This window comes from Hipposideros armiger, unplaced genomic scaffold, assembly GCF_001890085.2.
Source record: "Hipposideros armiger isolate ML-2016 unplaced genomic scaffold, ASM189008v1 scaffold_313, whole genome shotgun sequence".
Lineage (NCBI taxonomy): Eukaryota > Metazoa > Chordata > Mammalia > Chiroptera > Hipposideridae > Hipposideros > Hipposideros armiger.
Genome location: NW_017731663.1, coordinates 1670289 through 1697598, shown reverse-complemented (window position 1 = coordinate 1697598; position 27310 = coordinate 1670289). Strand labels below are relative to the sequence as shown.

The 27310-nt window shown below is 45.9% G+C and overlaps 1 protein-coding gene across 2 annotated transcripts in view; it reads right to left on the bottom strand.

Moving 5' to 3' along the window:
• The window catches only part of KCNJ5 (potassium inwardly rectifying channel subfamily J member 5), a 32186-nt gene extending 5032 nt beyond the window's left edge, over window positions 1-27154 (bottom strand). Inside the window, exons 1-3 of one of the 2 annotated variants that reach the window (XM_019660166.1) lie at window positions 26880-27154; window positions 17154-17234; window positions 3450-4398 (exon numbers count right to left, since the gene is read on the bottom strand). In XM_019660166.1, the coding sequence (XP_019515711.1) occupies window positions 3450-4386 (937 nt within the window). In that variant the 5' untranslated portion in view covers window positions 4387-4398; window positions 17154-17234; window positions 26880-27154. The remainder of the gene's footprint in view (window positions 1-3449; window positions 4399-17153; window positions 17235-26879) is intronic. The other variant, XM_019660165.1, reaches the window with a different exon arrangement.
• Window positions 27155-27310: the final 156 nt, after the last annotated feature.

The window sequence follows — 27310 nt, the reverse complement described above, 5'->3', positions numbered from 1 at the left end:
CACACACACACACACACACACACACACACACACACAGAGCTTGGCTCCTTGATTTGAGCATGCTCCAATGCCTCCATTCCCTGTCCACTCAGCCCTGGCATGCATGTGTTATTTTTAGGTGTTGCTTTCTCTCCAGAGAGGGAGGGCAGCTCAGCTTTGTTTATGGGGGAGGAAGCCTCTGTGCTTAGGGTCACAGGAAAGCAGCTTTCTGATATTTAATCTTCTGGCCAGGGAAGGTATGAGCCAGTGCTCCTTGGGAACTGAAAGAGAAACTCCTTCAGTTCCCAAGCTCCTGCGTTTCTCTGCTGAGGGTCTCACACGAACCAGTCCAGGTCAAAGGCTGCTTCCCACCCATCTGTGCTCTGGGCTGGGCAACCCCAGTGCACCCCACACACTGTGGGCTCTGGGCGTGGGGGTGCGGGGCTGTCTGGGTCAGGCCTCACCATTCAGTCCTTGCCCCTCGTTGCCCAAACCCCAGGCTCAGCAGAGTTGTGGGGGCTCAAGCTGGGCGCTGACCAGCCTCGATGCAGGAATGTCAGGCGTCTACACTTTCAGGGCTTCACAAAAGAGCCGGACGGCACCTCTGAAGGAGCCTTTCACCAAGCCTCTGGGCCTCTTCCTGCTCTTTTTCTGTCCCAGCTCCTGGGAGGTGGCAGTGGGCAAACCTGCAGCTAGAAACCCCACCTGTGCTCCTTGCAGTCATCTTCCAATTCATTTGGAACAGACAGAAGCCCCTCTAGGTGCCAGGCACTGTGCTTGAGATACGTTACTCCATTTAATCATTCAATTCCCCCCAACAATCCTCTGAGGTTATCCTCATTTTTCCTGACAAGTTAAGCAACTTGCCCCAACTCACATAGGCAGGTTATGGCAGAGCTGTGCAGTCAGACCTCGGCCTGAAATCACAGCAGATGCTGGCCTCCGTAATGTAACAATCAAACATTAAATTTGTTGAGATCACAACAGATGTGGGTGGGTGGTCTCCTTCCTTTATCTCCTTGGTCTCCCTGCAGCCCCAAGGACAGGAACAAGGGTAACCCAGGTCATGGGAGGGGAGGTCAACCAGATGGGGAAAGTCAACTGCAGGCCACTGATTTTGAAGGCAATCAGATGAAGAAAGCCAGCTGGAAAGGCTCAGCACTCACTCCCTCTGCTTCAGGTAGCAGTGGCGATAGCCGGGGGAGTGGTCATGCACGGCTTTCCTATTTGTCCCCATGTGTCTGACCTGACCCCTCCTTTTTTGGCCTTGGAGTTGAGCTCCTCCCCAGATACGCAGCCTGTGGTCTGACCCTGAGCCCAGCACCAAGGGCAGTGAGACCTGTGAGTGCCCAGCCCCGCTGGAAGAAGCTTCCAGCATCCTGACTGTCCTTGGCCCCAGGGACTCCCACAACTGCCACCATATGCTGCCTGGACAGGCTCTGGCCCAGCAGATGGCCAAACAGCCCAGATGTACCAGCTCCTGGAGCCCATTCGCACCCCCACCAGGTCCTACTGGCTCTGCGTGGGAAGGTCTGTGGTTGCCTTTGTCTAACTCTCCCACCCAGCAACCAGCTTCTGAAAGGCGAAGAAGGCTTGTTTGGACACCTTTGTGACAGGCCCCTAATATTTAGGGGGCAGTGTGGTGTGGTAGACAAAGCTCTAGTTTGTAAGTGGCAGCCTTGGGTATGACCACTTCCTGCCTCATGCAGCTTCCACATCTGTAAAATAAGATTGAAGCCAGCCCTGAGGTATTGTTGCAAGAATTTAAAAAATACATATCATTCCAAGTCTGAGCGAGTTTGCTACAAGTGCTCAGCCTGCTCAGTGAAAAAATGAGAAATAGAGCAAGAGGAAGGGAATAGGAAGCAGGGTGCAGGGTTTATTGAGGGCTCTTCTCTCCAGGGGTCCAGCCAGTAGTGGAGGTGGACACTTGAGTTCCTCAGGCCTGGGGCTCTTTGGAGCCCCACACAGAGCCCTGCCGTGGTTGAGGAATGGTGGAAGGTCCTGATTGACAGCTGCCTGTGAGAGTTCGTAGCTGAGCAGGGAGGTGCCAGTCTGGCCATGAAGAGGGCACGGCCTGGGCATAATTGGACTTGGATGCACTTTTTTCTGAATGCCCAGTGTTCACTGAACCAGCCTTCCACAGGGAAGCTGGGGGCAGGCTGTTCTGGGGGGGGGTGGCAGTGAGAAGAGCCCCTCCCACGGGTCTAGGGCATAGGTGTCTCTTCAAAAAGAAGTTTCGGTGACTCTGGAAATCCTTGAGTTTGGGAAATGCTGCTCACACTCTGCTCCTCATGAAGCAATTCACACGTAAAGTCCTAGCATTAAGAAACCAGTCAGTCAGAGAAAGACAAATACCATATGGTCTCACTTATATGTGGAATCTAAAGAACTGAATACATGAGCAAAGTAAACTGAAATAGTCTGAGAAATATAGAGGAAAAACCAATGGTTGCTAGAAGGGAGAGGGGTGAGGATGAGGGAGAAGGTGAGGGGATTAGACAGCACAAATTGGTAACTACAATATTGCCACGGGGATATGAAAGACAGTTTGGGGAATATAATCAATAATGTTGTAAAGATTTTGTAGGGTATCTGATGGACATTTGTCTTATTGGGGAGACCACTTCATGGACGGTGTATATGCCTAACCACTGCAGTGTACACCTGAAGCTGAAGCTGAATAATATTGTATGTGAGCTATAATTTTATATATATATATATATATATATATATATATATATATATATATATATATATAGAGAGAGAGAGAGAGAGAGAGAGAGAGAGAGAGAGAGTCATGGGATATGGATGACAATGGAATAGGGAATAGAGTCAATGGAATTGTAATAGATATATACAATGTCAGGGGGAGCGATAGATTGGGGGAGGGGGATTATCACTTTGTGAGGAGTGAAATGTCTAACTATTATATTGTTTTGTACACCTGAAACTAATAACAATAAAAAAAAAATCTAGGTCGCCTTTGATTAGCCCTGTGTTTCCCAAAGTTACTTGATCGCACAACTCCTTTTGAGTAGACACCTAACTGCTCCAGGATGGGAAGGGGCAGGCGAAGTAACCTGTTGGAAATTGAGAGCTGGCTTTTGGGTCCCCCTGCTTCAGTGGGCACCTTGGCTCTACAACTTCGTAGCACATCTCTTGGACAAATAATTTGCCTGTCTGTGTCTCTGTTTCTTAATCTGCGACGTAAGGAACACTATCTCAGAGGGCATTAAATGAGATATATGTTTAAGGTTTAGAACTATACCTGGAAGTTGGGAAGGTTCAATGAACATTGTTACCTGCTGTTATTAGTCCATCTTGAGTAGCAATACTCCTTAGATCACACCTTAGGGATCGGGCTGGTTGACTGTGCCACCTCAGGATTCTCAGGCATGAACTTCCGTCTCCTGGAATCCCGGTGGCCTAAGCTCCTGAGTGTGGTAAGGGTCAATGAAGTGTCTTACCTGTTGCCTCCACCATCCCTTCTAGAATCACCACGATTTCGAACTCCTCCTGATCCAGCTGGGCCCGGGACATCTCCCAGAAAGGGCTCTTCTCATTGATCTCGTGGGAGATGATGAGCGGTGACACCAGGAAGAGCCGGTCATCCCCCGTGTCAAAGCCCACATTAATGTCAGTCTGGTTCAGGGGGATGAATTCCCCTTCTTTGGTCTGCCGGGACTTGATGAGCTTGGCGCGGATGGAGGCCTCCACGATATGGGAGTTGCGAAGGTCACCCACCCGGAACATGAGGCAGAGCTTCTCGTCCCGCATTGAGATGACCGCGTTGTTGGAAAACATGAGCGTCTCCGCTCTCTTCTTGGGCTGACTGATCTTGACAAACATGCACCCCACCATGAAGGCATTGACAATGGAGCCGAGGATGGCTTGGACCAAGAGGAGTATAATCCCCTCTGGACACTTCTCTGTGATCACCCGAAAGCCGTATCCGATGGTGGTTTCAGTCTCAATGGAGAACAAGAAGGCAGACACGAAGCCACTGAGGTTTTCAACACAAGGAATCCACTCCTGATCGCCAACATGGTCTAGATCACCCCGAATGTAAGCAATGAGCCACCAGATGAAACCAAAGAACAGCCAGGTGATGGTGTAGACCATGGTGAAGACCAGCAGGTTGAAGCGCCACTTGAGGTCCACCAGCGTGGTGAAGAGGTCGCTCAGGTATCGGTAGGTTTCTTGGACGTTGCCATGGTGGACATTGCACTTACCGCTCTTCTCCATGTAGCGCTGGCGGGGCTTCTTGGCTTCCGCCAGCAGGCGGGTGCGGTCTGTGGCGACGGGGATGTAATCTCGAGCCTTTTTGGGAATCTTCTTAGGGTCCCTGGGAGTGACTCCTATCTCCATATCCTGGTTCATAGCATTCCTAGAATCGCCAGCCATAGCTGAGATATGCTGAGTTAATAAAAAAGACATCATCAGTGAAGTGGACTGCTCTGATTCCCAGAAACACAAGACTTCAAGGTCACTCCCACCTTTGTGCTCTCAAAGGCCACACGTCTAATGTACAGTAGACCAGGTTGTAGCGTTCTCAAGGGCAGGGACTATGTTTTCTACTATTATTGGCTTGTATCCCTGGTGACTAGTATAGGGTCTAGCATATAAAAAAAGCTCAATAGTTGTTGAATGAATAAATGAACAGTAAGTGCAAAACATACATTAAGTGTTAAAGGATTTCAAGAAATCTGAAAGCAATTTTAAAAATAACAATTGCAACAGTTTACTAAATGCCTATTATAGGCCACGTATTATACATGGACTGTCACTTGTATCTACCACAACAACCCATCAGAGTTAGATCTTGTAATCTCCATCATATAAATACTATATTGTTTGCTTATGTATCACGCTAATTTCTTTTTTTTTTTTTACTTTATTGGGGAACTGGGGGAAGGGGAACAGACAAGTTGCAATCCTTTAGTTCTTCAGTCTAGTTGTGAAGGATGTTGCTTCACTGGCTCAAGTTGGCACTATCATTATGGTCTTCCCGGGTGAGGCAGATCAGTCACCGGCTTCTGGACGGCCACTCACGCTGGCTGCTGGCTACACACGGTAGCCCATGGCAACCCACTGCAGCAGGGGCTGCAGACTACGCCGTCGCCGGCGACTCACCGCATGGCAGCCCAGCTCCAGGTTGAGCTGTTGTTCAGCATCTTAGCTGTAGAGGGCAGTGTCACTGGCCCTCATATGTGGGATCCGAACCGGGGCCCTCTGGCGTCCCAAGCCAGCTCTTCACCAATGTGCCACTCGGCCGGCCCTCATCATGCTAATTTCTAATAATTTCTTTCCCTATATTAAAATGTAAGTGCCAAAAGGGCATACTTTTTAATTTGTTTTGCTCCCTAATATATTCCCAGTACCCAGATCATAGCCTGGCACATTCTATGTACTCAAAAAATACGTACTGAATAAATGGATAAATAAATATGAAAACACCAAAGAGGTTAAGTGACACCTGGGCTACCAAACAAGTAAGTGGCAGAGCTGACATTTGGATTATTGCTTGTTGAGCCCAAAGCCGGTGCCCTTTCCTTTATATGACCTTTTTATCAGATCTCAGCAGCCGACAGAAAGGAAAAGGCAACGTGTATCTGATTCACCATGTGGTCACTCTTACTGTCTAAGTTGGGGAGTCTGTCGTTGTTTGAGCACTAATATGACAAATTGCTGTGTAGACCCACCATTAAAAATTTTGTTTCAGTAATTCCACGCCATCTAAAAAATTGAGGTGGGCATGATATTAATGCTCCAAGATTTTTAAAAGGCTGTAAACTTATACATGGAATCTAAAAATAAAACCAAGTTCACAGATATAGAGAAGAGATTGGTGGTTGCCAGGGGTGGGCCAGGGGTGAAGGGATGAGTGAAATGGGTAAAGGGGTCAAAAGGTACAAACTTCCAGTTATAAGATAAATCCTGGGGGTGTAATGTACAGCATTATGACTATAGCTAACTTGAAAGTTGCTTAGAGAGTAGCTCTTAAAAGTTCTCATCACAAGAAAAAATACTGTAGCTCTGTGTGGTGATGGATGTTAACTAAACTTATTATGGTGACCATTTTGTAGTATATACATATATCCAATCATTATGTTGTATACCTAAAACTAATGCAACATTATATGTCAATTATATCTCAATAAAAAAATAAAATTTAAAACGGCTGTAAAATGTTTTTGGAGTAAATGCCGCACTTTAAAGAAATACCCAGAAGCCTGTAGTACTCAGTCTGTTTTTCTGATATTCTGCTCATATCCATTTAAAATGCTTTGAGATACTAAAGAGGCTAGAAAAGACCATGAGCATCTCTGCAGCTAATAACAGCACCCTAAATTTCTGATCATTCATGAGCCAGGCACTGTGCTAGGAAATTTATATCCATTAGCTCATTTATAATTCTCACAACAAAGCTATAAACACATACTGTTATTATCCCTCCAATCTTCAGATCAGAAAAATGAAGCTCAAATAAGTGGCTGAGTTACGTGTGGATCTCAGTTTATCTGGCTCCAGCCTGAGGGCTCACAGCACCGACCATACAATGGCCTGCAGAAGTGGAAGTTCTACGACTCATGCTTAGACTGATGAGCTGCTCCCTCCAGAAAGTTCTACGAGCTTCTGATCCTGGGAGAAGTCACCTCTGGGGATGCTATCATTCAGCTTTTCTTCATCATTATAAGCAAGCTTTTCATGATTTCCCAGATTCTCGCCTTCCCCAGAAACTGTGTCCCTAATAGAACAACCTGGATGAATGTTCTATAAACCATTGAGCCAACTGCCTCCTTGACTATACAAGGAAACTTCCACCCACCATGGAAAGTCAGATGATGCTAGCAGACCTTTTTCTCTGCTGCCTGGGTGGTTGCGTCAATTTTAAGGTAATCTTTAAAATATTACATTGAAGGGTCACAGGAAGGGCTGATTGTCTCAGACATCCGATGCCCATTTCCCGCTCTGCACAGGGCCACCTGCTCCCTGCTCCCTGCCATGACAGTTACAAAGATAAATGAGGGAAGCGCTTGGTGCTGCTTTGCAGGATCCCAAGCATGATTTTGCTGTGCCCATAGGTGGGAGACTTTTTACTGAAAACTTGATGGGAGATGCCCAGAAACAGTGAGAAATGCTTTGAATCCCAAGGCCCTGTGTGCCCCTGGGGACCTCAGCTGTTGGAACCCAGATAGGGTCTCAGAGGAATGCCGCTATGGACTCTCTGAACACCTGATGTTAGGCAGGGCAGGTGCACTGTCCACAAGAGTTAAGTTTCTTGGCCAGGGTACCTGGGAAAGTACGTCCTCCTGCCCCCTGCTCTTTCAGGAAAACTGCATTTTGCTGATTTTCTGCACTGTTTCCTTCTTTATTTTTAAACACACTTTCATATGTTCTTGTAGGAGAAGGCCTTATGCTGTCCTGGAAACAGATAAAGGTTTTCTAGGACACCTCAGTCTGGATCGGGAAACTTTTTGTATTCAGCCGAAAGGAAAAGGAGGTTTGCTTCCGATTTGATATTGGCATACATTTTTCCAAGATCCTGGAATCATCTGAAGAAGCAGGTCCTCGCTCAGCTCAGGTGAGATCTGGATTCTAGCTCAGCTCCCAGCAAACTTGCTCTGTGAGCCAAAGAAACAGTCCGAGCTGTCTTTGTCTCAGTTTATTGCTATAAACCTCGGTAATATTTTCTGCTCATCCCGCCCTGCCGACCATTATGGGGATGTCTGAATACAAACATAAATATAAGTATAAATATAAATATACATATTCATCAACTCTCCTTGAACTGAAATTTAATGCAATATCCCATTAACCCCATTTTAAAGATGAAGAAAGAGGCCTAAGCATCTAAGTCAAGTATGAAAAGTCCCCCCCCCCACCGCCCCCCAGCGTCCCTTTTGCAAGGCAGGGTTGGAACTGAAAAGCTTGGTGCTTCTACTACTCAGATTTCTTCAAAGAGCAAGCAAAATACACATCCTAGAATTCCTAGCCTCCAGTGCTGGGGGCCCATCAAGTCAAAAGAACATTCAGGGACAATGGAGCTTATTTAGTGAGATTTTCAAGATCCATTCTATTAATTGATGCGTCTTTTCAGCAAGCATTTGTTGAGAGACTACTATAGTCTAACTCCTGTGCCAAGAGCTGGACATAAAGCAGTGAATAAGATAAATGCATATATATATACAGCCCTTGTGTAGTTTATATTGTATCACTGACCCTTTGAACCCAGGGTTCTGTGCAGATCTGCCTGTGGTGAGAAAGGCAGGGAGCCAAGCCAAGGATCACGGCTGCTCTCGGCAGGACCAGAGAAAGGCACTGACTTGAGCTAACCCTGTTAAACCTCACCAAGCCTGTAACCACTCTTTATCTTTCATTTTAATGGGAGGCTGTGGCGAGACACGATTAAAGCTCTTGGGAAAGATGGAGCTTAAAGATCAACAAAGTGGTTTAATCTCTTTGATATAAAAACATAAGTGGAGAAAGAATCAAAAGAGGCAAAATCAGAGGAAGCTGAGTTTTAAATGATACATTAATGAATATGGCATCCATTAATGAATGGATTTCCCTATTAAGAAGTCTAACCCCTCTCCCCAATGAAGAAAACTCTATGTCATGGAGATGCTCTAGAAAGTCAAGAGTCATGGACACAGAAGCTTGATAGGAACTGCACTTGGGGGGTCAGCAGGGTTTTCTGAAGAGAGCACTGGGCTGGGAGTCTTGTCTCAGATTCAGTTTCCCTACTGTAAAAATTGAAATGGCAGACATCCTTAACGCTCTCCTCTTTTCTTTCTTAAATGTGCTGGGTCAAAGTCTTCATTCTCTAAGATTTGGGATGTGGACTGAGGTTGGAAGAAGAGGATATACTCAGATGGAGAGGATATACTCAGATCTCATACTGAGATATTTGTATACTGTTATATGTAAATCTAGATGGTTGTACTGGTTGTTAAAATATGGAAATATTCCAAACAGGTTGGTGAATAGGCTGCCCCCATGCCTTCAGAGATCTTCCAGGTTAGCAGGGAGTACTAAAGGTGTTATCCATGAAGCATCTACTAGGCATAGAAAGGCCGAATTCTAAAATGCTCACAAGATTCCTGCCCTCCTCTCCCAGGGATACTCTTCCTGTATATGCCTCCAGACTTGGGGACTGGACACTCACTCCCATGATTAGGTGATGTTATGGCACAGGTGACTTTAAGAAGGGGAGATCATCTGGGGTGAGCCTGACCCAGTCAGATGAGGGACTGGGCTTTTCCTGAAGCAGGAGATTAGAAGCATGAGAGGAATTAGATGAGACAGAAATGCTCCTTTGTTGGTTTTAAAGATGGAGGGGGCCAAGGAGCAAAGGATGTGGGTGACCTCTAAAAGCTGAGAGTAGCCCCTAGCTGACAGCAACCTCAGTCCTACAATCACAAAGAACTAAATTCTGCTACAACCACAGGAGCTTGGAAGAGGCCCCAAGTTCCAGAAGAGAAGGTGGCTGGCTGACACCTTGTGACATCCTGAGCAGAGAACACAGTCCTGTTGTGACTGGACTTCTGACCTACAGAAGTGTGAACTGATAAATGGGTGTTGTTTTAAGCCTTAAGCCACTAAATGGGTGGTAATTTATTATGGCAGGAATATTGGGTTGTTGGAAAAGTCATGATGCATTTTTGCAATGGAAAACATAGGAAAAATACATCATGACTTTTCTGACAACCCAATACAATATTAATATAATCTAGAAGGGGTAACCAGGTAATGAAGAGTCAGGCAAATGGGCTCGGGCATCAGATTGTCGAACTCCTTATTTACCTTGAGCCCAGGACTTTGGGGGAAGTTAGTTTTCTAAGCCTCAGTTGCTTTATTTGCAAAATGGGAATCATAGTGTCAACCAAAAAGGGTTGCTATGAATTTTTTTATTTTTTTAGATTTTTTTTATTGGAGAATTGGGGGCATGGGAACAGTGCTGGGGAATTGGGGGAAGGGGAACAGACAAGTTGCTGTCCTTTTGTTCTTCAGTCTAGTTGTGGAGGACGTTGCTTCACTGGCCCAAGTTGGCACCATCATTGCGCTCTTCCCGGGCGAGGCAGATCAGTCACCGGCTTCTCAACGGCCGCTCACTGCGGCTGCTGGCCACTCACGCTGGCTGCTGGCTACACACGGTAGCCCATGGCAACCCACTGCCACAGGGGCTGCAGCTTACGCCGTCGCCGGCGACTCACAGCAGCCCAGCTCCAGGTTGAGCTGTTGTTCAGCATCTTAGCTGTAGAGGGCAGTGTCACTGGCCCTCATATGTGGGATCTGAACTGGGGCCCTCTGGCTAACTAACGCGCCACTCGGCCGGCTCAGCGTTGCTGTGAATTTTAAATGAAAGGTGTATGTACAGTGCCTGGCTTATAGAAGATCTCTTAAGTGGTAGCTATTGTTATTACTATTATTTTCTATCTAGAGGTAGGGCTGGGAGAGGGGAGAAGAGGACCACCCCAGTGCTTCAAGCAATTCAAGGATGAGGGAGGGGAACTACCAGGTCCTCAGTGTCCACTGAGTGTCAGCATCATGTTTCCATGGCTTCATGTCATTTGCTCCTACCAGGGAGGGACTGTCTTCATTTTACAAAGGGAGAAACTGGGAGAGAGCTTGAATAACTTGCTCACAGCCACACAGCTAATGCAGTGGAGCTGAGATCCAAACACAGCTCCAGACGTTGGAGTCCACACCAAAGAGCTGTCCTTCATGGCCCCAGAGGAGGTCTTGGCGTGCTCCCTCTCTGTGGGATCCTGGTTGGGAACCTCTTGATCCCTTTCACCAAGAAGTTGGGCATGAAGAACTTTCTAAGAACTTTTGCTTTGGCGCTTCCACACTGAGGCAGAGACTGTTCTGGAGTTCAGACGCGGGGCTTTTCTCCATGACCTGCCTCTTCTATGCCCGACCTGCCAGGCCCGCTCCTCTGCTCCTGGCTTCCTGGGTCCCCGATGAGCCCCCACCCCAACCCTTCTCCACAGGAGCGTGGAGGAGAGGAGCAGGGGAGGCAACCGGGGAAAGGGAGCCCCGAGTGCGGCAGCAGCCCGGGTTTGTTCCCGAGCACAGCACAGTGAGTCCGGAGCCTGTAGGGAACCAGGCAGCCTCGAACACACAGAGAACAGGGAGCCCAGAGCGTAGGGGCCTGGGGCCTGGAATCGGGACCTCCCGTCGCCCTGCCGCGAGCTCGGCTCTCCATGACCCCCTTCTCTCAGCAAGCAGTCCTGGGACAAATGCCGCCCCCGCTCCCGTCCCCCCACTGGAAAGGGCAGCTGTGGGTGCTTTTCTGCCTCCAGTCTCTGGACAGCTGCCCGCTCTGCGGAGGTGGGGGAAGACGCGCAGGCACATCGCCTGCCCCAAGCCCGGGACAGACAACAGCGCTGAGAGGGGCCAAGAGTGGTGTGCGAGCAGGGACAGAGGCCCTGTCCCTGGGGACAGAGCGGGGTGGCCTGAAGCCAGTGTCTGATGCCCTCTTCACCAAGGAGGAGTCGCCAGCGGCCCCAGCCGCCCAGAGCCTGTGCCCACACCACACCGCTGGGGTGGCTCCTCCCAGACCTGGTTTCCCAGCTTTCAACATTACCAACCTTACCAACCTCAACCCAACAACAACAACAAGCTCTCTTTTTAGTGCATTCTGAAGTTTAATGGCAAAGAGCTCAGTAGTAATAAATCTTTAAAAACCCATCAGGTATTTTATTTTAAAACCGCATCATTTTGCAGCTATTTGTTCTTAGCAACTTAGGTGGAAGTTCATTCTTTAATTCCTGGATGTTTTATAATTTTACTTTTTGAACTTGGGTTCAAAAAATATCTAGGTGCTAGCACGTGAAATATTAGGTGTGAAAGCCCATTGGTAACTGTGACACAGATTCATTCTGTCAATCAGGGAAACCCCCACTGAACAGCTACTGCAAGCTTGTACTGTGCTGAGCCCTGGGGGTGGAAGGAAGTGGAACAGCACTTCACCAGCCTTCCTGTGCTTTCCAGTCACAGGATTTTGTTAAATGCAGATTCTGATTCAGTAGGTCTGGGGCAGGGATCCGCAAACTTTTGAGACGGAAGAGCCGTCAGGGGTCAGCAAACGGCGGCTCGCGAGCCGCAGGCTCTGAAGTAAAATTGAAAATGAAAATATAACTATCAGTTTCATTTATAAAGTTTTTAAAGGATATTATTCACATAATGGTGATTATGTAAAAATATATTTATGGCTTTCGAATACTTTTTAAATTGTTGTGAGGGACAGGATTGGCTCTTCCAGGGGTTGTCAAACTTTTGAGATGGAACGTACCCAAAGAGCTGCATGTGGCTCAAGAGCCACAGTTTGCCGACCCCTCGTCTGGGGTTTCCAGTTTGGACAAAAAGGGGCACACACTAAACCTCACAAGCTCTGGGGAGGCCTGCACAGCAGGTCTTACAAACTCAAGAGACAGAAAGGAGCCACATAGGATGGTCTGAACATAAAAATTCCTGACTAAAAGGGGGTCATGGCAGATAGTTCAGTCCTAAGCCTATAGTTTCCTTGACCTAGGCCACTCTTTACCTGAAGTGAGCCTATCTATTGTCCTTTTGCATCTAAGATAACACACCCTTGGAATGTCAGAGTAATCTCTTTTCCCAGCCCCCTTAGGGCACAACCCACCACATCAGAGCACAGAACCCCTCATTGTTATCTTGTTCCCCAAATACCATCTCGATGTGTTGTAAAATGTTAATTATTAACGATCCTGTACCCACCAATGTAAAAGAAGTACGTGTCTCTGTTTTACTTTTATCCAATCCCAAGATTTCCCTGCTTTGCTTTCTCCCGCCCCCTTCATCTACCACCAATGGATTTCATGTACCCTTCCTTACGTCTCCTCCTTTGCATAAATGTATAAAACAAGCTGTGAAACTGCCTTTCTTGGGAGCAGTTTCTCAACCCATTGAGATTTTGCTTCCTGGAAATAGTCGTCAGTTTGGCTCAAAAAAACTCATGAAAATCCTCTATAGGTTTGGATGTTTCTGACATCGACACCGGAGGGTGCATTTTTTTCAAGGAGCTCCCAGTGATGTGGATGCGGCTGTTCCTCAGTCCAGCCCCCACCCTGGGTGCACGTTGTAATCAGCTGGGAGCTGAAAGTCATGCTGAGGCCTATGTCCCAGCCCAGAGAACCTGACCCCAAGGGGTTCTAACAGGTAACCCAGACTAAAGACCACGGCTGTTTTCTGTCTTCAGGGAGCTCTTGTATGGCGGTAACACAAAGCCAACGATCAGGGCCACAGAGCGCAACAGAGACCAAGGCGCAGCTCTTAATTCTGCTTGGCCAGGGTGGGGGAGGAAGAGTTAGGAAAGCCTTGATGAAGGAGGGTGAGCCTTCTTCACCTGAGAAACTGGGGAGCAGACAATACTAATAGGTCACATGCAGAACACTCATTCTGTGCCATCTCTGTGCTGGGTGTTTTTTATGCACTGTCTCACTTAATATGCAAACTGATCTATTAAGTCTGTCTTTGTAGCCTTATCTACAGATCTCAAAAGCAGAGTGATTTGCTTAAGGCCACTCAGTTTTTAAGTGGCAGGACGAGGTATGTTTAACTCCAAAGCCTCTAAAAAGCCTCCACCCCTGCCTCTGAGGTTGCTCCTTCTGGGCCCTTAAGGTTTGACCGGGTCCTCATTGGTTCTGAGCCTCCGAGGGGGTCAGGCCTTGAAATACATAGCCCAGGAGGCAGCCAGCTGACACATCCTGATCTGTGTCAGGGAACCAATTTATGATTTATGGCTCTGTGCCCGTTGTGCCCAGGCTGCACAGCAGAGCTGGGACCATCCCCCCTTTCCTCCAGTTGGGGCTGTACCCTCCGCCCACACTTCTGCTTTCCTCCAGAGCTAAAAGCTGCCTGATCAGGCTTACAGCTGCTCCTTGACTTTTTCTAACTACAGCAATATTTGCTCCCACAGGTCCCTAATTGCTCCAAGGAGACAGGGTGTCCACATCTGTTGTTCTGGAATAATCACTGAGTCACCTATTCACTCCCAGAAGAGTCTCTGTTTAGACACTATGTCCCCTTATAAGGCAGAGATCACTAATTAGCAGTCACCAGTTTCACTCATAACAATTCATGGCTGGATTTTCCTCCATCTAAGCTAGGAGGGGGCGCGAATACCTTGTACTCGTGACAATTTGAACTGAGTGGGGTGTGCAGTGTAGTAACCAGAACCATGAGGCTGATACCAAACTCTGCCACCTGCAAAGGCAGCTTAGTGAGGTCAGTGAACTGACCTGCTGCTTCTTTCAACACAGACACACTGATGATGCTTCCCAGTCAGATGATACACTTTTCCTTATTTTCATTCAAACATGAGGTCTACTCAGACCTTGGTTTTTCACATTTTTGAGAGATAAAAAGATTTAAAAAGGGATAATTCTCTTTAGTTTTGGAAAAGTAATTATGCGAACACATTGTTAATGCAACCCAAACCTGCTCTGGGTTTTGGGGAACGATAGGGAGTGGTGGGGACTGAGGTGAGCTGAGCACACATGAAATTGTAAAGGGGACCATGATGGCTCAGCTCCAGCTAAATAAGCTCTAGCCATGCAAGCATGTGGAGCTGGTGCTGCACGATCTTCCACTTTCTTTCTCCAGGAAAGCTAGACATGAAGGCTTTTAAACGGGAAATTTCTTGTGTTAATGTCACCAACGAACTCAACAATGTTGAAACACTGAGCTAGCCTAAGAAAATGTGTCTGTGAGTCAGATTCATTCTGTCAGCTGCCAATTTATGCTTCTGGGCTCCTGAGTTTGAGAGTGTCTTTCCTCACATGCACACGTTGGGTTCTACTTTGAGTTACACTGAGTGTGGAGGTAAGAGGTTGTGGTAACATCAATACATTCTCCTCCAAGCTTTCCTGTTTGCACTAATGAGTCTGCCACAAACACAGCCCACCTGTCCTCAGTACAAAGAAAGCCAGGCCAACCTGAGACTCACACTGTAGCAGAGACAGGGGTCAATGCGCGTCTTCCTCAGTTCCCACAAGCCTGGTTCCCATGGTTCTAACCAGCCCAGTCTCTATGTCCACAGCTTTGTCCCACCACCCATCCCTCCATCATGCAGGTGACTGCCATGACCCCCCCGTTCTTACAATGCATTTTCTGCCTAGCTGCCATTTCCAACTACACCCCCCATAAATATGCTGCAGAGATCAGTCTTGGGTATTACAGTCCTCCATTTCGCTCCCCACAGAAGTGGTTCTCAATGGAGAGAGATTTCTGACTATAAATACTTCAGAGAAGGTGGCTGGAGCCCTCTCTCCAGAGGAGGGTGTGTTAGGTCACCTCCCTAGCTCAGATGTCATGGATGCTGAGTACCAACCAACAACTAGAGCATCCTGGAAAGACAGGACTGTGGAGCTTTGCAAGGGGAGTGGAGGTAGACACATGTGCTGGTTTTTATGCCCAGGATACCACTCACTGTCTGGAATCCAAAAGTGTTTCATGGCTGTGTGAGGCGGAGCGTGTGCCAGGAGCAGGGTGAGAGGCTTTCAGTGGAACATGGAGCCAGGGATAATGTGGATGAAGAAGCAGCCTGTGTCAAATGGGACATTTCCTCACTCAGGATGTCCCTACACACCACATTCTTGATTGCTGAGCTGCTAAGTAAGGCCTCTGCCAGGGAGCCACTGGGGAAGGTGGGTGTGGAAGCCTCAGGAGGTGAGGGCCTCGCTGCATTAGACTGCTCAGAATGACCTCCCTTGATGTGTCACAGGTCTCACCTCCCCAGTTATTCTGGGCCTACATCCGGGAGCTGCCTCTGTCCCTCCAAGAGGAGCTCTTGAATCTGGTCCTCAGCATGGGTGGGATTCTAATTCAGAGGAAAGTCAGGGTGACAGTGTGGATGCAGGGCTGAGGTTGCTCCCAGAGTGACTCAGATGTCCCTAGTTTTCACTCAGAGACACCATGACCAGAGCCAGCTCTTTAGGAAACGTCTATCCATCTGTGCCACTTGCCCTATGGCCTTTGCACTCTGTTTGCTTTTGTTTTAAACATACGTTCAATGTATTTCCTGCAGTGGGTTCTGCTGACTTCTTGTTTTTTCTTTGCAGCATAGCCCCGCAAGTGACATTTCTGTGTGTGCTACTCTGCACTAGCTGCCTTATTTATGTGAACTCAGTCATCTCAGCCTCACCGTGGAGTGAGTACAATGTGCCCACTGTACAGATAAGGAGACTGAGACTCAGAGAAGGTGGAGAGCTGGCCCAGGATCACATAGCTAGTGAGCAGCAGCACCTGGCGTTTGGATGACACTGGCCTGACTAAAGAGCCTGTGCTCTCCTACTATTCCACTCAATGCCCATTGAAGTCCAGAGCACTAAACAGAGCGTGACCTTGGTCCTAAATTATAATCCTGACTCTCCTGGACCTGGAGTGCACATTTCTCCATAGGTCCCAACCCTGGGTCTTTATCCTGTGTAAGAAATGGAAATATCCACAGGAATCATAATATCAATGAAATATCTGCCATTTTATCAGGAATATCCTGCCTTGCCATATACCAGTATAATGCGCTTGGCCCCCTTCCCTGAACTGTTACAGAGTCAGAGCAGGTATGAAGTATGAAATAACACCAGTATTATTATTAGATGGAATGATTATGGAATAATCATGGTAATTTGCCTCTCTGTGGGGTTCTTTCAAAACTCTTAGATTGGCTCATGAGAGCCCTATAATATTAGTCCTGCTTTATAGTTGAATAGTGTGGCTTGCCCAGGGCACTCGAGTGCTGATTAACTCCCAAGATGATGGCATTGTAGACACAGAAACACAGAATGTGAAGTTTTATGTAATGTAAACACAGAGAGATTTAACAATAACTGATGGCCCTGATTTCCTGCTGGACAGTGAAGGGGGCCAGTTGGTGGCACAAGGGGCACCAGGTGAGCTTGGGGCCTTCAGAGTCTCGGGCAGCTCAGGCAAGGGGAAGACGAGGGGCAGATCATTAGATGGCATCCTTGCAGGATTCTGCACCACAATTCTAAGGGGGTAATAAGCCCCCGACCATTATTTTATGGTATCTGGAAGTGCTATGGACTAATCCCATGCTTACTTTGTCATTCAAGAAACAAAAATTTGGGAGTTCACAATAAAGATTAAAGGGAAAAAAAGAGCATTAAATGGTGTTTCACTTAGGCTTTTTAAAGGAAGACAGAGTTCTCATGTGAAATGGGAGCAGACAGATCTGGCATTTGCTTGTGGAGTTCAAATCTCTGGAGAAAATAATACAGAGACAAAAAGATCATTTTTTTAATGGTATTTAAAAGATCCACTTGAGTATATCTAAGTGAATCCAAATATATCCAGCAATTTTTAAAATGGCAAAATTAGGCTTAATTCAAGGTATGGAATATAGATTTGAAAGGCTTAATCACATGTGAGTGCCTTTCAAGCAATTTAACATTTCATACGTAGCTAATTATTGAGCAATGCATCTATGGAACAGGCTGTAAGCTTGTGACTAAGGTTCTCAACTTATTTGGCTCTCTTTTGCTTAAGATGAAATATTTCATTTCCCTCCTTGGAAGGCTGCTGTGGGCCACCCACGGGGTCCTTACATCCACTCATCTTAATACTTAGCCATGGCTTACTGGCCATGATCCAGATTTACCCTCTAAAATCCCTGTAGAAGATGTCTGAAAAATCATGAATAAAAAGGGTATGCAAATCAAATTAACTCATTAATACATTTTCCCCACATTTGTATCTATCTATCCAGTATTTTTCTTTTTTAAGCCTGCTATCTCTTTGAAAGCAAGCAGCACAGTTATAATACATTCTCTTCATTGCAACCCTGCACTGTGAGTATGTAATCTGCATTAAATAATAAAGGGGATTAATAATTAAATCAAAATGAAAAACCACTTGTTTCCTCTCTACAGCCCAAGGGACGGATTTCTTGGGCTGGTGCCAATTTATCAATGATGATTAGGGAATATGAGATGGGAATAGTGCACACAAGACAGTATCAAGAAAGCAAGATGATGTGAATATGAAAATGCTTATATACAATTTAAAAAAGAAAGGGATGTGATAGAGGCAAGAGAGCCAGTGAGAAAGGACCAGAGACACAGGACATAACAGGTAAAATCCTAATAATTATAGCTGAACACTGTTGGGGTTTCCATATACCAGATTGTACTCTAAAAGCTTTATATGCATTAACTCATTTTATCATTTCAGAAAACATATGAGGTAGGTTCTGTTTACCCTAGTTTATGGATGAAGAAACTGAGGCACAAGGGATGGTGAGTAAACTGCTAGTGTTGTTGATCTGGATTTGAACCCAGGGTGACTGACCCTGGAGTCACACTCCAAGTTGAAGGAAAACAAAGAAAAGAGAATACCCCCAAGTGATCCAATAAACAGGAACGAGACAAATACCATGAGAGAATGAATGAAACAAGGAAAAACCAATGAGATGAGAAAAGAAGAAAGTGAAAGTAATTAGAATAAGGGGTTGAGAATGAAAGAAAGTTAAGAAAACAATAGATGAAAAGAAGAGACAGCAGAGAAGTGAAAGTGAATGTGGCATCAGAATGAGAGTTGGGAAGAAGAAAAGAAAGAACAGATAAGAGCATCAGTCAAAGGGAAACAAGTCATTGAATATTTAGAGCCAGACACTTCTCATTTGCTGTCTTATTTGACACTTTCCATGCCATTTCAAGGTAGGTATTATTATACCCATTTTACAGAAAGTAAAATGAAGGTCTGAGAAACTAGTGATATGCCTAAGGGTCTCAGGGCCGATCAAAAAGAACTGCTGCTGACTATAAATGCTGATGGAAGAAATCAAAGAATACCTAAATAAATGGAGAAACAAACTGTGATTTTGGATGGGAAGATGCAGTACAGTAAAGATGTCAGTTCTCCTCAAATGGATATATAGATTTAATGTAATTCCTATCAAAATCCCACATGATTTTTTATAGATATATATAAAATTATTCTAAAATTTATATAGAAAGGCAAAGAAACTAGAAGAGGTAAAACAATTTTGAAAAAGAATAAAGTGAACAAAATCAGTTTACTCAATTTTAAAACTTATTATATAGCTACAGTGATCAAGGCTATGTGGTATTGACAGACACATAAATCAATGAAATAGAACAGAAAACCCAGGCATAGACCTTCACAGATACAAGGTCAGACAATTATGTTCATGAACTCATCCTAGAAAAAGTGCTACATATCTCATTGCTGAATATCACTACGGTCACCTTTGAAGTACTCCCCCTGGGAAGCTTTGCACCAATACCAGTGCCTAGTCCACCCTGCAAAACAATTTTGGAATTTTTTTTCTGGAATGGCCATCAGAGCTGTCATCGTATTACCCTTGATGTCCTGAAGGTCATCAAAATGTCTTCCTTTATCTTCGGGTAAAGAAAAAAGTCATTGGGGGCCAGATCAGATGAGTAGGGAGGGTGTTCCAATACAGTTATTTGTTTACTGGCTAAAAACTCCCTCACAGACAGTGATGTGTGAGCTGGTGCATTGTTATGATGCAAGAGCCATGAATTGTTGGCGAAAAGTTCAGGTCGTCTAACTTTTTCATGCAGCCTTTTCAGCACTTCCAAATAGTAAACTTGGTTAACTGTTCGTCCAGTTAGTACAAATTCATAAGGAATAATTCCTCTGATATCGTTGCAACAAGTTTGCAAATTTAATTGTCAGACCTCGTATGCCCAACTGATTTTTGACAAAAGTGCAAAAGGAATTCAGTGGAGGGAAGACAGTTTTTCCAACAAACAGTACTAGAATAGTTGGACATCCATAAGCAAAAAAAGTGAAATTTGACCTAAGACTTGATACAAAAATTAACTCAGAGTAAAACATGGACTTAAATTTAAAAGATACAAACTATAAAATTTTTAGAAAAAAACATAAGGGAAAACTTCAAGATCTATAACAGTCAAAGAGTCCTTAGACTGAACACCCAAACCTTGATCCATAGAATAAAAAACTAATAAATTAGACCTCAGCAAAATTAAAAGCATTTGTTCCAAAAAGGCCCTGTTTAAGAAGATGAAACGACAAGCCACAGAGTTCTAGGAAATATTTTCAAACTACATGTTTGACAAGGGTTAGAATCTAGAATACATAAAGAACTCAAAGTTCAAAATTCAACAGTAAAACAAACAACCCAATTAGAAAATGGGCAAAAGACATGAAGACAATCTAGGGAGAGAAATGAGCACATGAAGAGATCATTAGCCATTAGGGAAATGCAAGTTAAAGCCATAATGAGATATCATTGCATATCTATCAGAATGGCGAAAATTAAAAATAGCGGCAACACCAGTGATGGCAAGGATGTGGAGAAACTGAATTACTCATACATTGCTGGTGGGAATGTATTGGGTTGTCGGAAAAGTCATGACGTATTTTCTCTATGTTTTTCGTTGCAAAAATGCGTCATGACTTTTCCGACACCCCAATAAAATGGTACAGCCACTATGGAAAGCAGTCTCTTCAAACAAACAAACAAACAAACAAAAAACATTTAACTATCACATGAACTATTAATTGCACTTGGGTACTTATCCTAGAGAAATGAAAGCTTATGTTTACACAATATACAGATATTTATAGCAGCTTTATTCATAAAAGCTTCAAACTGGAAGCGACCTAGAAGCCCTTTGAGAGATGAATTGTCAAACAAACTGTGGTACATCCACCTTGTGGAATACTACAGAGCAATTCACACACATCCACACACACCAACTTGGATGAATCTCCAGAGACTTATGCTGACTGAAAAAAGCCAACTCCAAAATGTGACAGATTGTATGATTCTATTTTATATAACATTCTTGAGCTGACAAAAACTACAAATAGAGAAAACATTAGTGCTTGCCAGAAGTTAAGAAGGGGGTGGGAGGGGAGGAAAGTAGGCGTGGCTATATAAAAGGGCAACAATGATGGAAATGTCTTTTTTCCCCCAATTCCCCTCCCCCTCACCTCTGGTAACCACTAGTCTGATGTCTTTTTCTACGACTTTTTTTGTTTTGTTTTTGTTTTTTAGATTTCACCATAAATGAAAGCATACAATATATGTCTTTCTCTGTCTGAGCTATTTCACTTAGCATAATACCCTCAAGGTCCATCCATATCCTTGCAAATGACAGGATTTCATTCTTTTTTATGGCTGAATAATATTCATATAATATACATATTAAATATTATATATAGTATATAATATATATTGGGTTGTCGGAAAAGTCATGATGTATTTTTTCTATGTTTTTCATTGCAAAACTGCGTCATGACTTTTCCGATAACTATATCTATCTATCTATCTATCTATCTATCTATCTATCTATCTATCTATATGTATTCCATGTCTTGGCTATTACAACTAATTCTCCTGTGAACATGGCAGTGCAGATATCTCTTTGACATACTGTTTTCATTTTCTTTGGATATCTTTCCAGAAGTGGAATTGCTGGGACATACGGCAGCTGTATTTTTAATTTCTTGAGGAACCTCCATACTGTTTTCCACAGTGGCTGCACCAACTTGCATTCCCACCAGCAGTGCACAGGTCCCTTTTCTCCACATCCTTGCCACCATTTACCTCTTGTCTTTTTGATAATAGCCATTCTAACAGGTGTGAGGTGCTATCTCATTGTGGTTTTGATTTGCCTGATGATCAGTGATGCTGAGCATCTTTTCATCTACCTGTTGGCCACTGTACATCTTCTTTGGAAAAATGTCTATTCAGGTCCTGTGCCCATTTTTAAATTGGATTCTTTTCTAATTTTTTGTGATTGAGTTGTAAGAGTTCTTTATGTATTTTGGATATTAACTCTTTATCAGGTGTGTAATATGCAAATACTTTTTCCCTTCTTTAGGTTCATTCATTTTGTTAAGTGTTTCTTTTGCTGTGGGAAATTTGTTTTATTGTCATTTAAAAAAATATTATAACTATAGTTTTGCAAGATGTTACCATTGAGAGAAACTGGGTAGAGAATACAGGGGAGTTCTGTATTATTTCTTAAACTACATGTGAACTCAAAAGAAATAAAAGAATAAATGCAGTAGAAAAGGGATAGAACTAGAGAATCACTAAAGAGCATTTATGGTCAAGAGAATAAGTGAGAGAAAAAGACAAAAATGAAGGGGCAAAAGGGCCAAACTGAAAAGAAAAAGGAGGGGAAAAATAAAAGAAATAAAATGTGACCTAGTGTGAGCACTTAACGAGAGGAAATCGGGAGATCCAAACAGATGAAGGAAAGGACCAGGGCAGGCTTCCCCAGAGCTTGCTCAGGGCTCGCCCACTGAAACTGGGCTCTCCACGCCCCTCCCTTGGGCTCCCTACTCTCTTCCATCGTCCTAGCAAACCTCCCTGTTTTGGAAAACCTTTCCTGGTTCTTGCTGGCTCTCCTTCTGCCCTCCTTGCATCTGTCTAATGGCACTTACCGTGATGCTGTAATGTATTCACAGGCATGCCTGCCTTCCCGTTAGTCCTGGAAGAGCTCTCCAAGGTAGGGCAGGCAGGGTGTGCATATGACCTAAACTTCTATCACAGATTCTGATACAAGGTCTAGCCTGTGGTAGGAGCTCCATACACAGTTTTGGAGGAATATATGAGTGACTTTAAGCTTATCCAACAAAGGGAACTTGCCAAAGTGACTGAGGCAGCCTGACTTGGGACTGGAAGGCCGGCATACCCTGATGTCCAGTGAGGTTGCTCTGCCATAGCCCATGTTAGCTGGCTGTTATTGCCTTTGTCTGTAAGGGTCCCTGAGACCTGGGCCCCTGTGGGATCTGTTGTCCCTGCTGGATGGCCGGCTTCCTGGAGCAGAGGCGGAGCCTCACCCCTGATGCTTTTATGACCTTCCTCCTGGCCAGGATTTGAGCATCAAGTGCTCAACAGCATATCTTGGGAGGGGAGCAGACTCTGAGAGCAAAGCACAGGACACAGGTTTGTTCCCGGACGGCATTTCTCCCCCTTTGCTCCCCCCACCCGCCGCCACCTTTTTCCTTTATGAGCAGCAAGAAGTAAAGTAGGGTGATGGTGTCAGGGCCCACCTGATTTTAAGGGAGGATACCTGAAGTGTGAGAAAAAACGTCGGGGTGGGCAGCATACCCAGCTCCAAACAACCAAGTCGCAGGAGGTGAGAGACTGAAAGCTTGTCATCAGCTCTCCTCTCACTCCCCCTACCTTTCCCTTTTCACCCCCACCCCAGCCTCTGGCCACCATATGGGTTGACCCTTGGTGACCAGGAAGTGCTGTTGCCACCTGCCAAAGAGATCAGACTATCCCTGACCGTTGCCCCGCAGCCCACTCTGGTCTGGAATGCTAATGGAACTTAACATTTTATGCACCAGCTGGGATCTCCAGGGTCATGTGTTAAAGGTTTGGCTCTGACATTTAACTTAACACGGCTGTTGGCAAGGGTTGCTGCCAGCCTGTGCTCTGTTGACTAGAATAGCTCACTTATCAGAATGTCAAGGTAGGAGCAACTAGATAAGCTATGCCGCCCTGGCAGGGCCACCACTCTGTCCCTCAGCAGCCAGGGTCTCAGGAAGGGGAAGCTCTCCCCTCTGTCTTAAAATGATTCCAGAGAAAGCCATTCCACAAGTCTCTTCAAGAAATACAATCAGGTGTTTGTTTTTTCTCCAATGTCTCCCTATAATTCTTTGCACCTGAGATCCCATTCGTCTCATCTTGTCTTTAGGAAAACACAGAAAAATTCCTCCATGGCCGACTACTGTCTTAGTAGAGATCTGATGATGGACCCTCTCTTAGAAACGCTGCCAGCCCTCAGTGGCCTGTCTGTGGTTCAAACACAGTGAAAATGGCTCCTTCCAACTACCGAACGGATTGCTGGGCCCCTCCTTCCTCTCCAGCATCCTCCACTCTACAGCCTGAAGAATCAATCTGCATGACTTGGAAAACGGAAGCTTTTGCTAACATTCTCCTAAGTGGAAAGCATAACCACATTCCAAGGTTTTCCAAAATTAATTATTCCTGGCAGATGCTAGGTTATCAAATAAATGGTGGTTGAACTGATCTAAAAACAAAAAATAGAAGCAGACACGGTTTTTCAGTACGTGACTGCACAGTACACCTTTTGTCACTTTGACCACAGAAAGCATTGAGAACTAGGTCGTTTTCGGAGCACATGAGAAGTGGAGAACGGGCACTCTAGTTGTCTCTTGTCTGCTGTAAGGTTAACTTCATCAAAGGTAACCAGAGGTGCGTCTGGACAAGAAACCCAGGCAAGTGCTTGCAGAAAGCTCCAAGGGGATTTTACTGCACATTCTAGAGGCAGCGAGGCTGAGAGAATGCTAGTGACGGCATCACACTGATGTTTCTGCTGGGCCCACAGAGGAAAGAGCTCTGTGCTGCTCAGGATGTGCCCGCAGACTCAGGAGCGCCCAGGTTGGGGGTCCCACTGGGACTTGACTTCATCACCACTGAAGGCAGGGAGCTCCCCACAGCCCCTTCTCTGCTCACACTTCCCTCTCCTCCTGCAGCTGTTCTGCTCGCAGGATGGTGTGCACTCATTGTCTGTGTAATGCGGGTGTGCCACTTAAATAAGAAGCGCCTCCTGTGAGGAATGCCAGCAGCGTGTAGTGGCTTTTGGAGAGGACAGGGGAACCTGTGTCTGCGTGATCCCCTTTCTGTCGGCAAGCTGGAGGGAACGTAGGGCATGGTTCAGGGAGGATGGCGTTTTCGTGGACCGTGCAGACAAGCTCTCTGTGTGATCTTTCATCATCCAGTGGTGGCCCTGGTGCTGTTCTAATAATGTATGCTGTGTAATAATTTATTAGCAATCTCATAATTAATGAACAGAGCCTGACAAGTAATAAATACTTGCTAAATACCCCCACTCCCCAATTCCTTCCAAGCTAAAAGACTGTGTTTTTGTTTGTTTGTTTGTTTTTTCCTAGCCTTAGGTTCTAAGTCTAGGACTTAGGTCCAGCAGAAACCTCAGTGTGACACTGTCACTAGCATTCTCTCAGCCTCGCTGCCTCTAGAATGCGCAGTAAGACCTCCTTGGAGCTTTCTGCAAGCACTTGCCTGGGTTTCTTGTCCAGAAGCACCTCTGGTCACCCTGTGAACTCACTTTCAGAGTGTTTAGATACAGGATGCTGTGGAGGGTCTGGATGAGGTGAAGCAGAGGGAAGAGTTGTGGGGAAAGCAGCAGACGGGAAAATTAAAAAAAAACACGATCTCATCACCCACATAACATGCCTAATGCCACATAGTAAGCATTCATTAAGTGACAGTTCCTAGATATTATTGCCAAGAAGCACACACCCTGAGCCCGAGTACCCCCACTGAAGGCGTTGCCTTAGGCCTCTAAGCAGAGTTGATGCCACCTCAGATCAGATCAATAGTTTAAGATCCCAGTCATGCTAACCAAGATTTTGGTGTCAGAGCCCAACCAAGGGCCCTTTCTAACCCCCACATCACTGGCTCTGCTTGGTTCTTCCTTCCGATTCTAGGAAACCCCGGGGCCTCATTCAGCCAGCCGATATGATTTACACCTGGGTTTGAGAAAAAGGCATGGATTTGGGAAGGCCAGAACACCTTCCAGGATTAGTGTTTGACCGTGGATAGATTCTGGGTTTGAAGTCAGAGGACAAGGGTTTAGAAGTTAATAGCTCTGCCCTTTATGAGTAGGTACTCAGAACTCTCTAAGCTTCGGTGTCATCTATAAAGCCGGTGACATGACCTTTACCTCAGTACTTGTGTCCAAATTAACTCATATGAATGTGTCCAGCTCAGTACTTGGTTCCATAAACATTAGCTTCTTTTCACAGCGTCTCTCCCACATAGAAAAGTGCTTTGTAAACTAGAAAGCCCTATGACGCTTAGCTTAGTGGTTGAAAAAAAGGTCTGTTTTGCAGACAGACCCAGGTGGGAATCTTACTTGTAAGCTGTGTACCTCCAAAAGTTACACAGCCTCACTAAGTTGCAATTCCTCACCTGTGGACTGAGGATGATAATATCTGCTCCATTAAAAGGATCAAAGGAGAGCTTTCGATCCTTCAGAAGTATTTGGCACAGTCTGACACGAAGCTAACATTATGTGCCCACTGATCTTCTGGTGTTGCTAGAGTGGCCTTACCTGGCTTGAAATTTGGGGGCAGACCTTGGGCCTTGGAGGGCCAGTGGTGATCTGGGGAGCCCACACTACATAAGGGTGGCGGAGGGAAGCCCTGTTGGAGGGTAGGCACAGACAGCTCTTCAGGGAGATCCGAGGGTTTGGGGAAACGAAAATAATGGCCATGCCCTTCCCTATTCCCTCTCCCTGCCCTTGGAGCCGTGACCCCTGGCCTTTCTGAACAGTTTGAAAGATGTTTAAAAAGAGATAGGGAGGCATGCAGGAAGTGACTGGGCAATAAGAGGACAGAAATAGCAAAGCCACGCATCCAATTTGGCCAGACTTAAAAGAAAGCAAGATTAAGCTGAGGATCGAAGGCTGACAGAGCTCTCCACCCCACCCTGGCTCTCTGCACCCCCACCTACAGGAAGAGCCACTTCCCAGGGGACCGATGCTCCTCCCCCCACTGCCCTGGCCTCTCACACCACTGAGGGGGCTTGCTGAGAGGCCCTAAGGAATCCCTGCTCTAGCACCAGAACAGAGATGTTGGTAGCCTTACAGCTCTCTGAAGGCAAAAACCCTGCCCAAGGCAGCCCTCCGGCAATGGAGATTTCAGATTTCCTGGCTGAACTTTGGACCCACCCTAAACCCTTCCCTGTCCCCACCGGCTCCCAAACAAGCTGGTTCCTGGTAAAAGCTAGCTGTTAAGGGTACAGGGCACTCCGAGAGTGCCGTCCTGCCTTCCAGATCTGGTAAGCTAGGGGAGGAATGGAGGAGGAAAAGAAGACAACTTACTTGTTGCAATCGGAGCTTCCAAGTCCCACTGATGCTAACTTCTGGGGTGTCCCTTTGAGGCGGGGTAGGGGGCGCTCAGGGCCCTTGAGGGGACTCTGCACCTCCAGCCATTACAGCAGCCTCAGACTCTGCCTAGAGCTTCTCCCTGTCGTGGGTTCTGTGAGCAGAGGCTCCTAAGCCATCCTGTCCCTGCCTCGCCAGCCCCTCAGTCACTCCCTTCTCCAGCGAGAGCAGCGGGAGGCTCTCTCTCCGTTTTTCTCTCCTCTCCCCCCACACCCCCTTCTTCCCTCTCCCCTCTTTTCTCCCTCCCCTCCGCCTTCTTCTTTCCCCTGTTCTCCTCCCCTTCTGCCCCCTACTACAAACGGATCTTTGTGCAATACTGTGTAATAACCGATTTAAAGGGCCACAGGCAAAGGCGGCGGGGGTGGAGG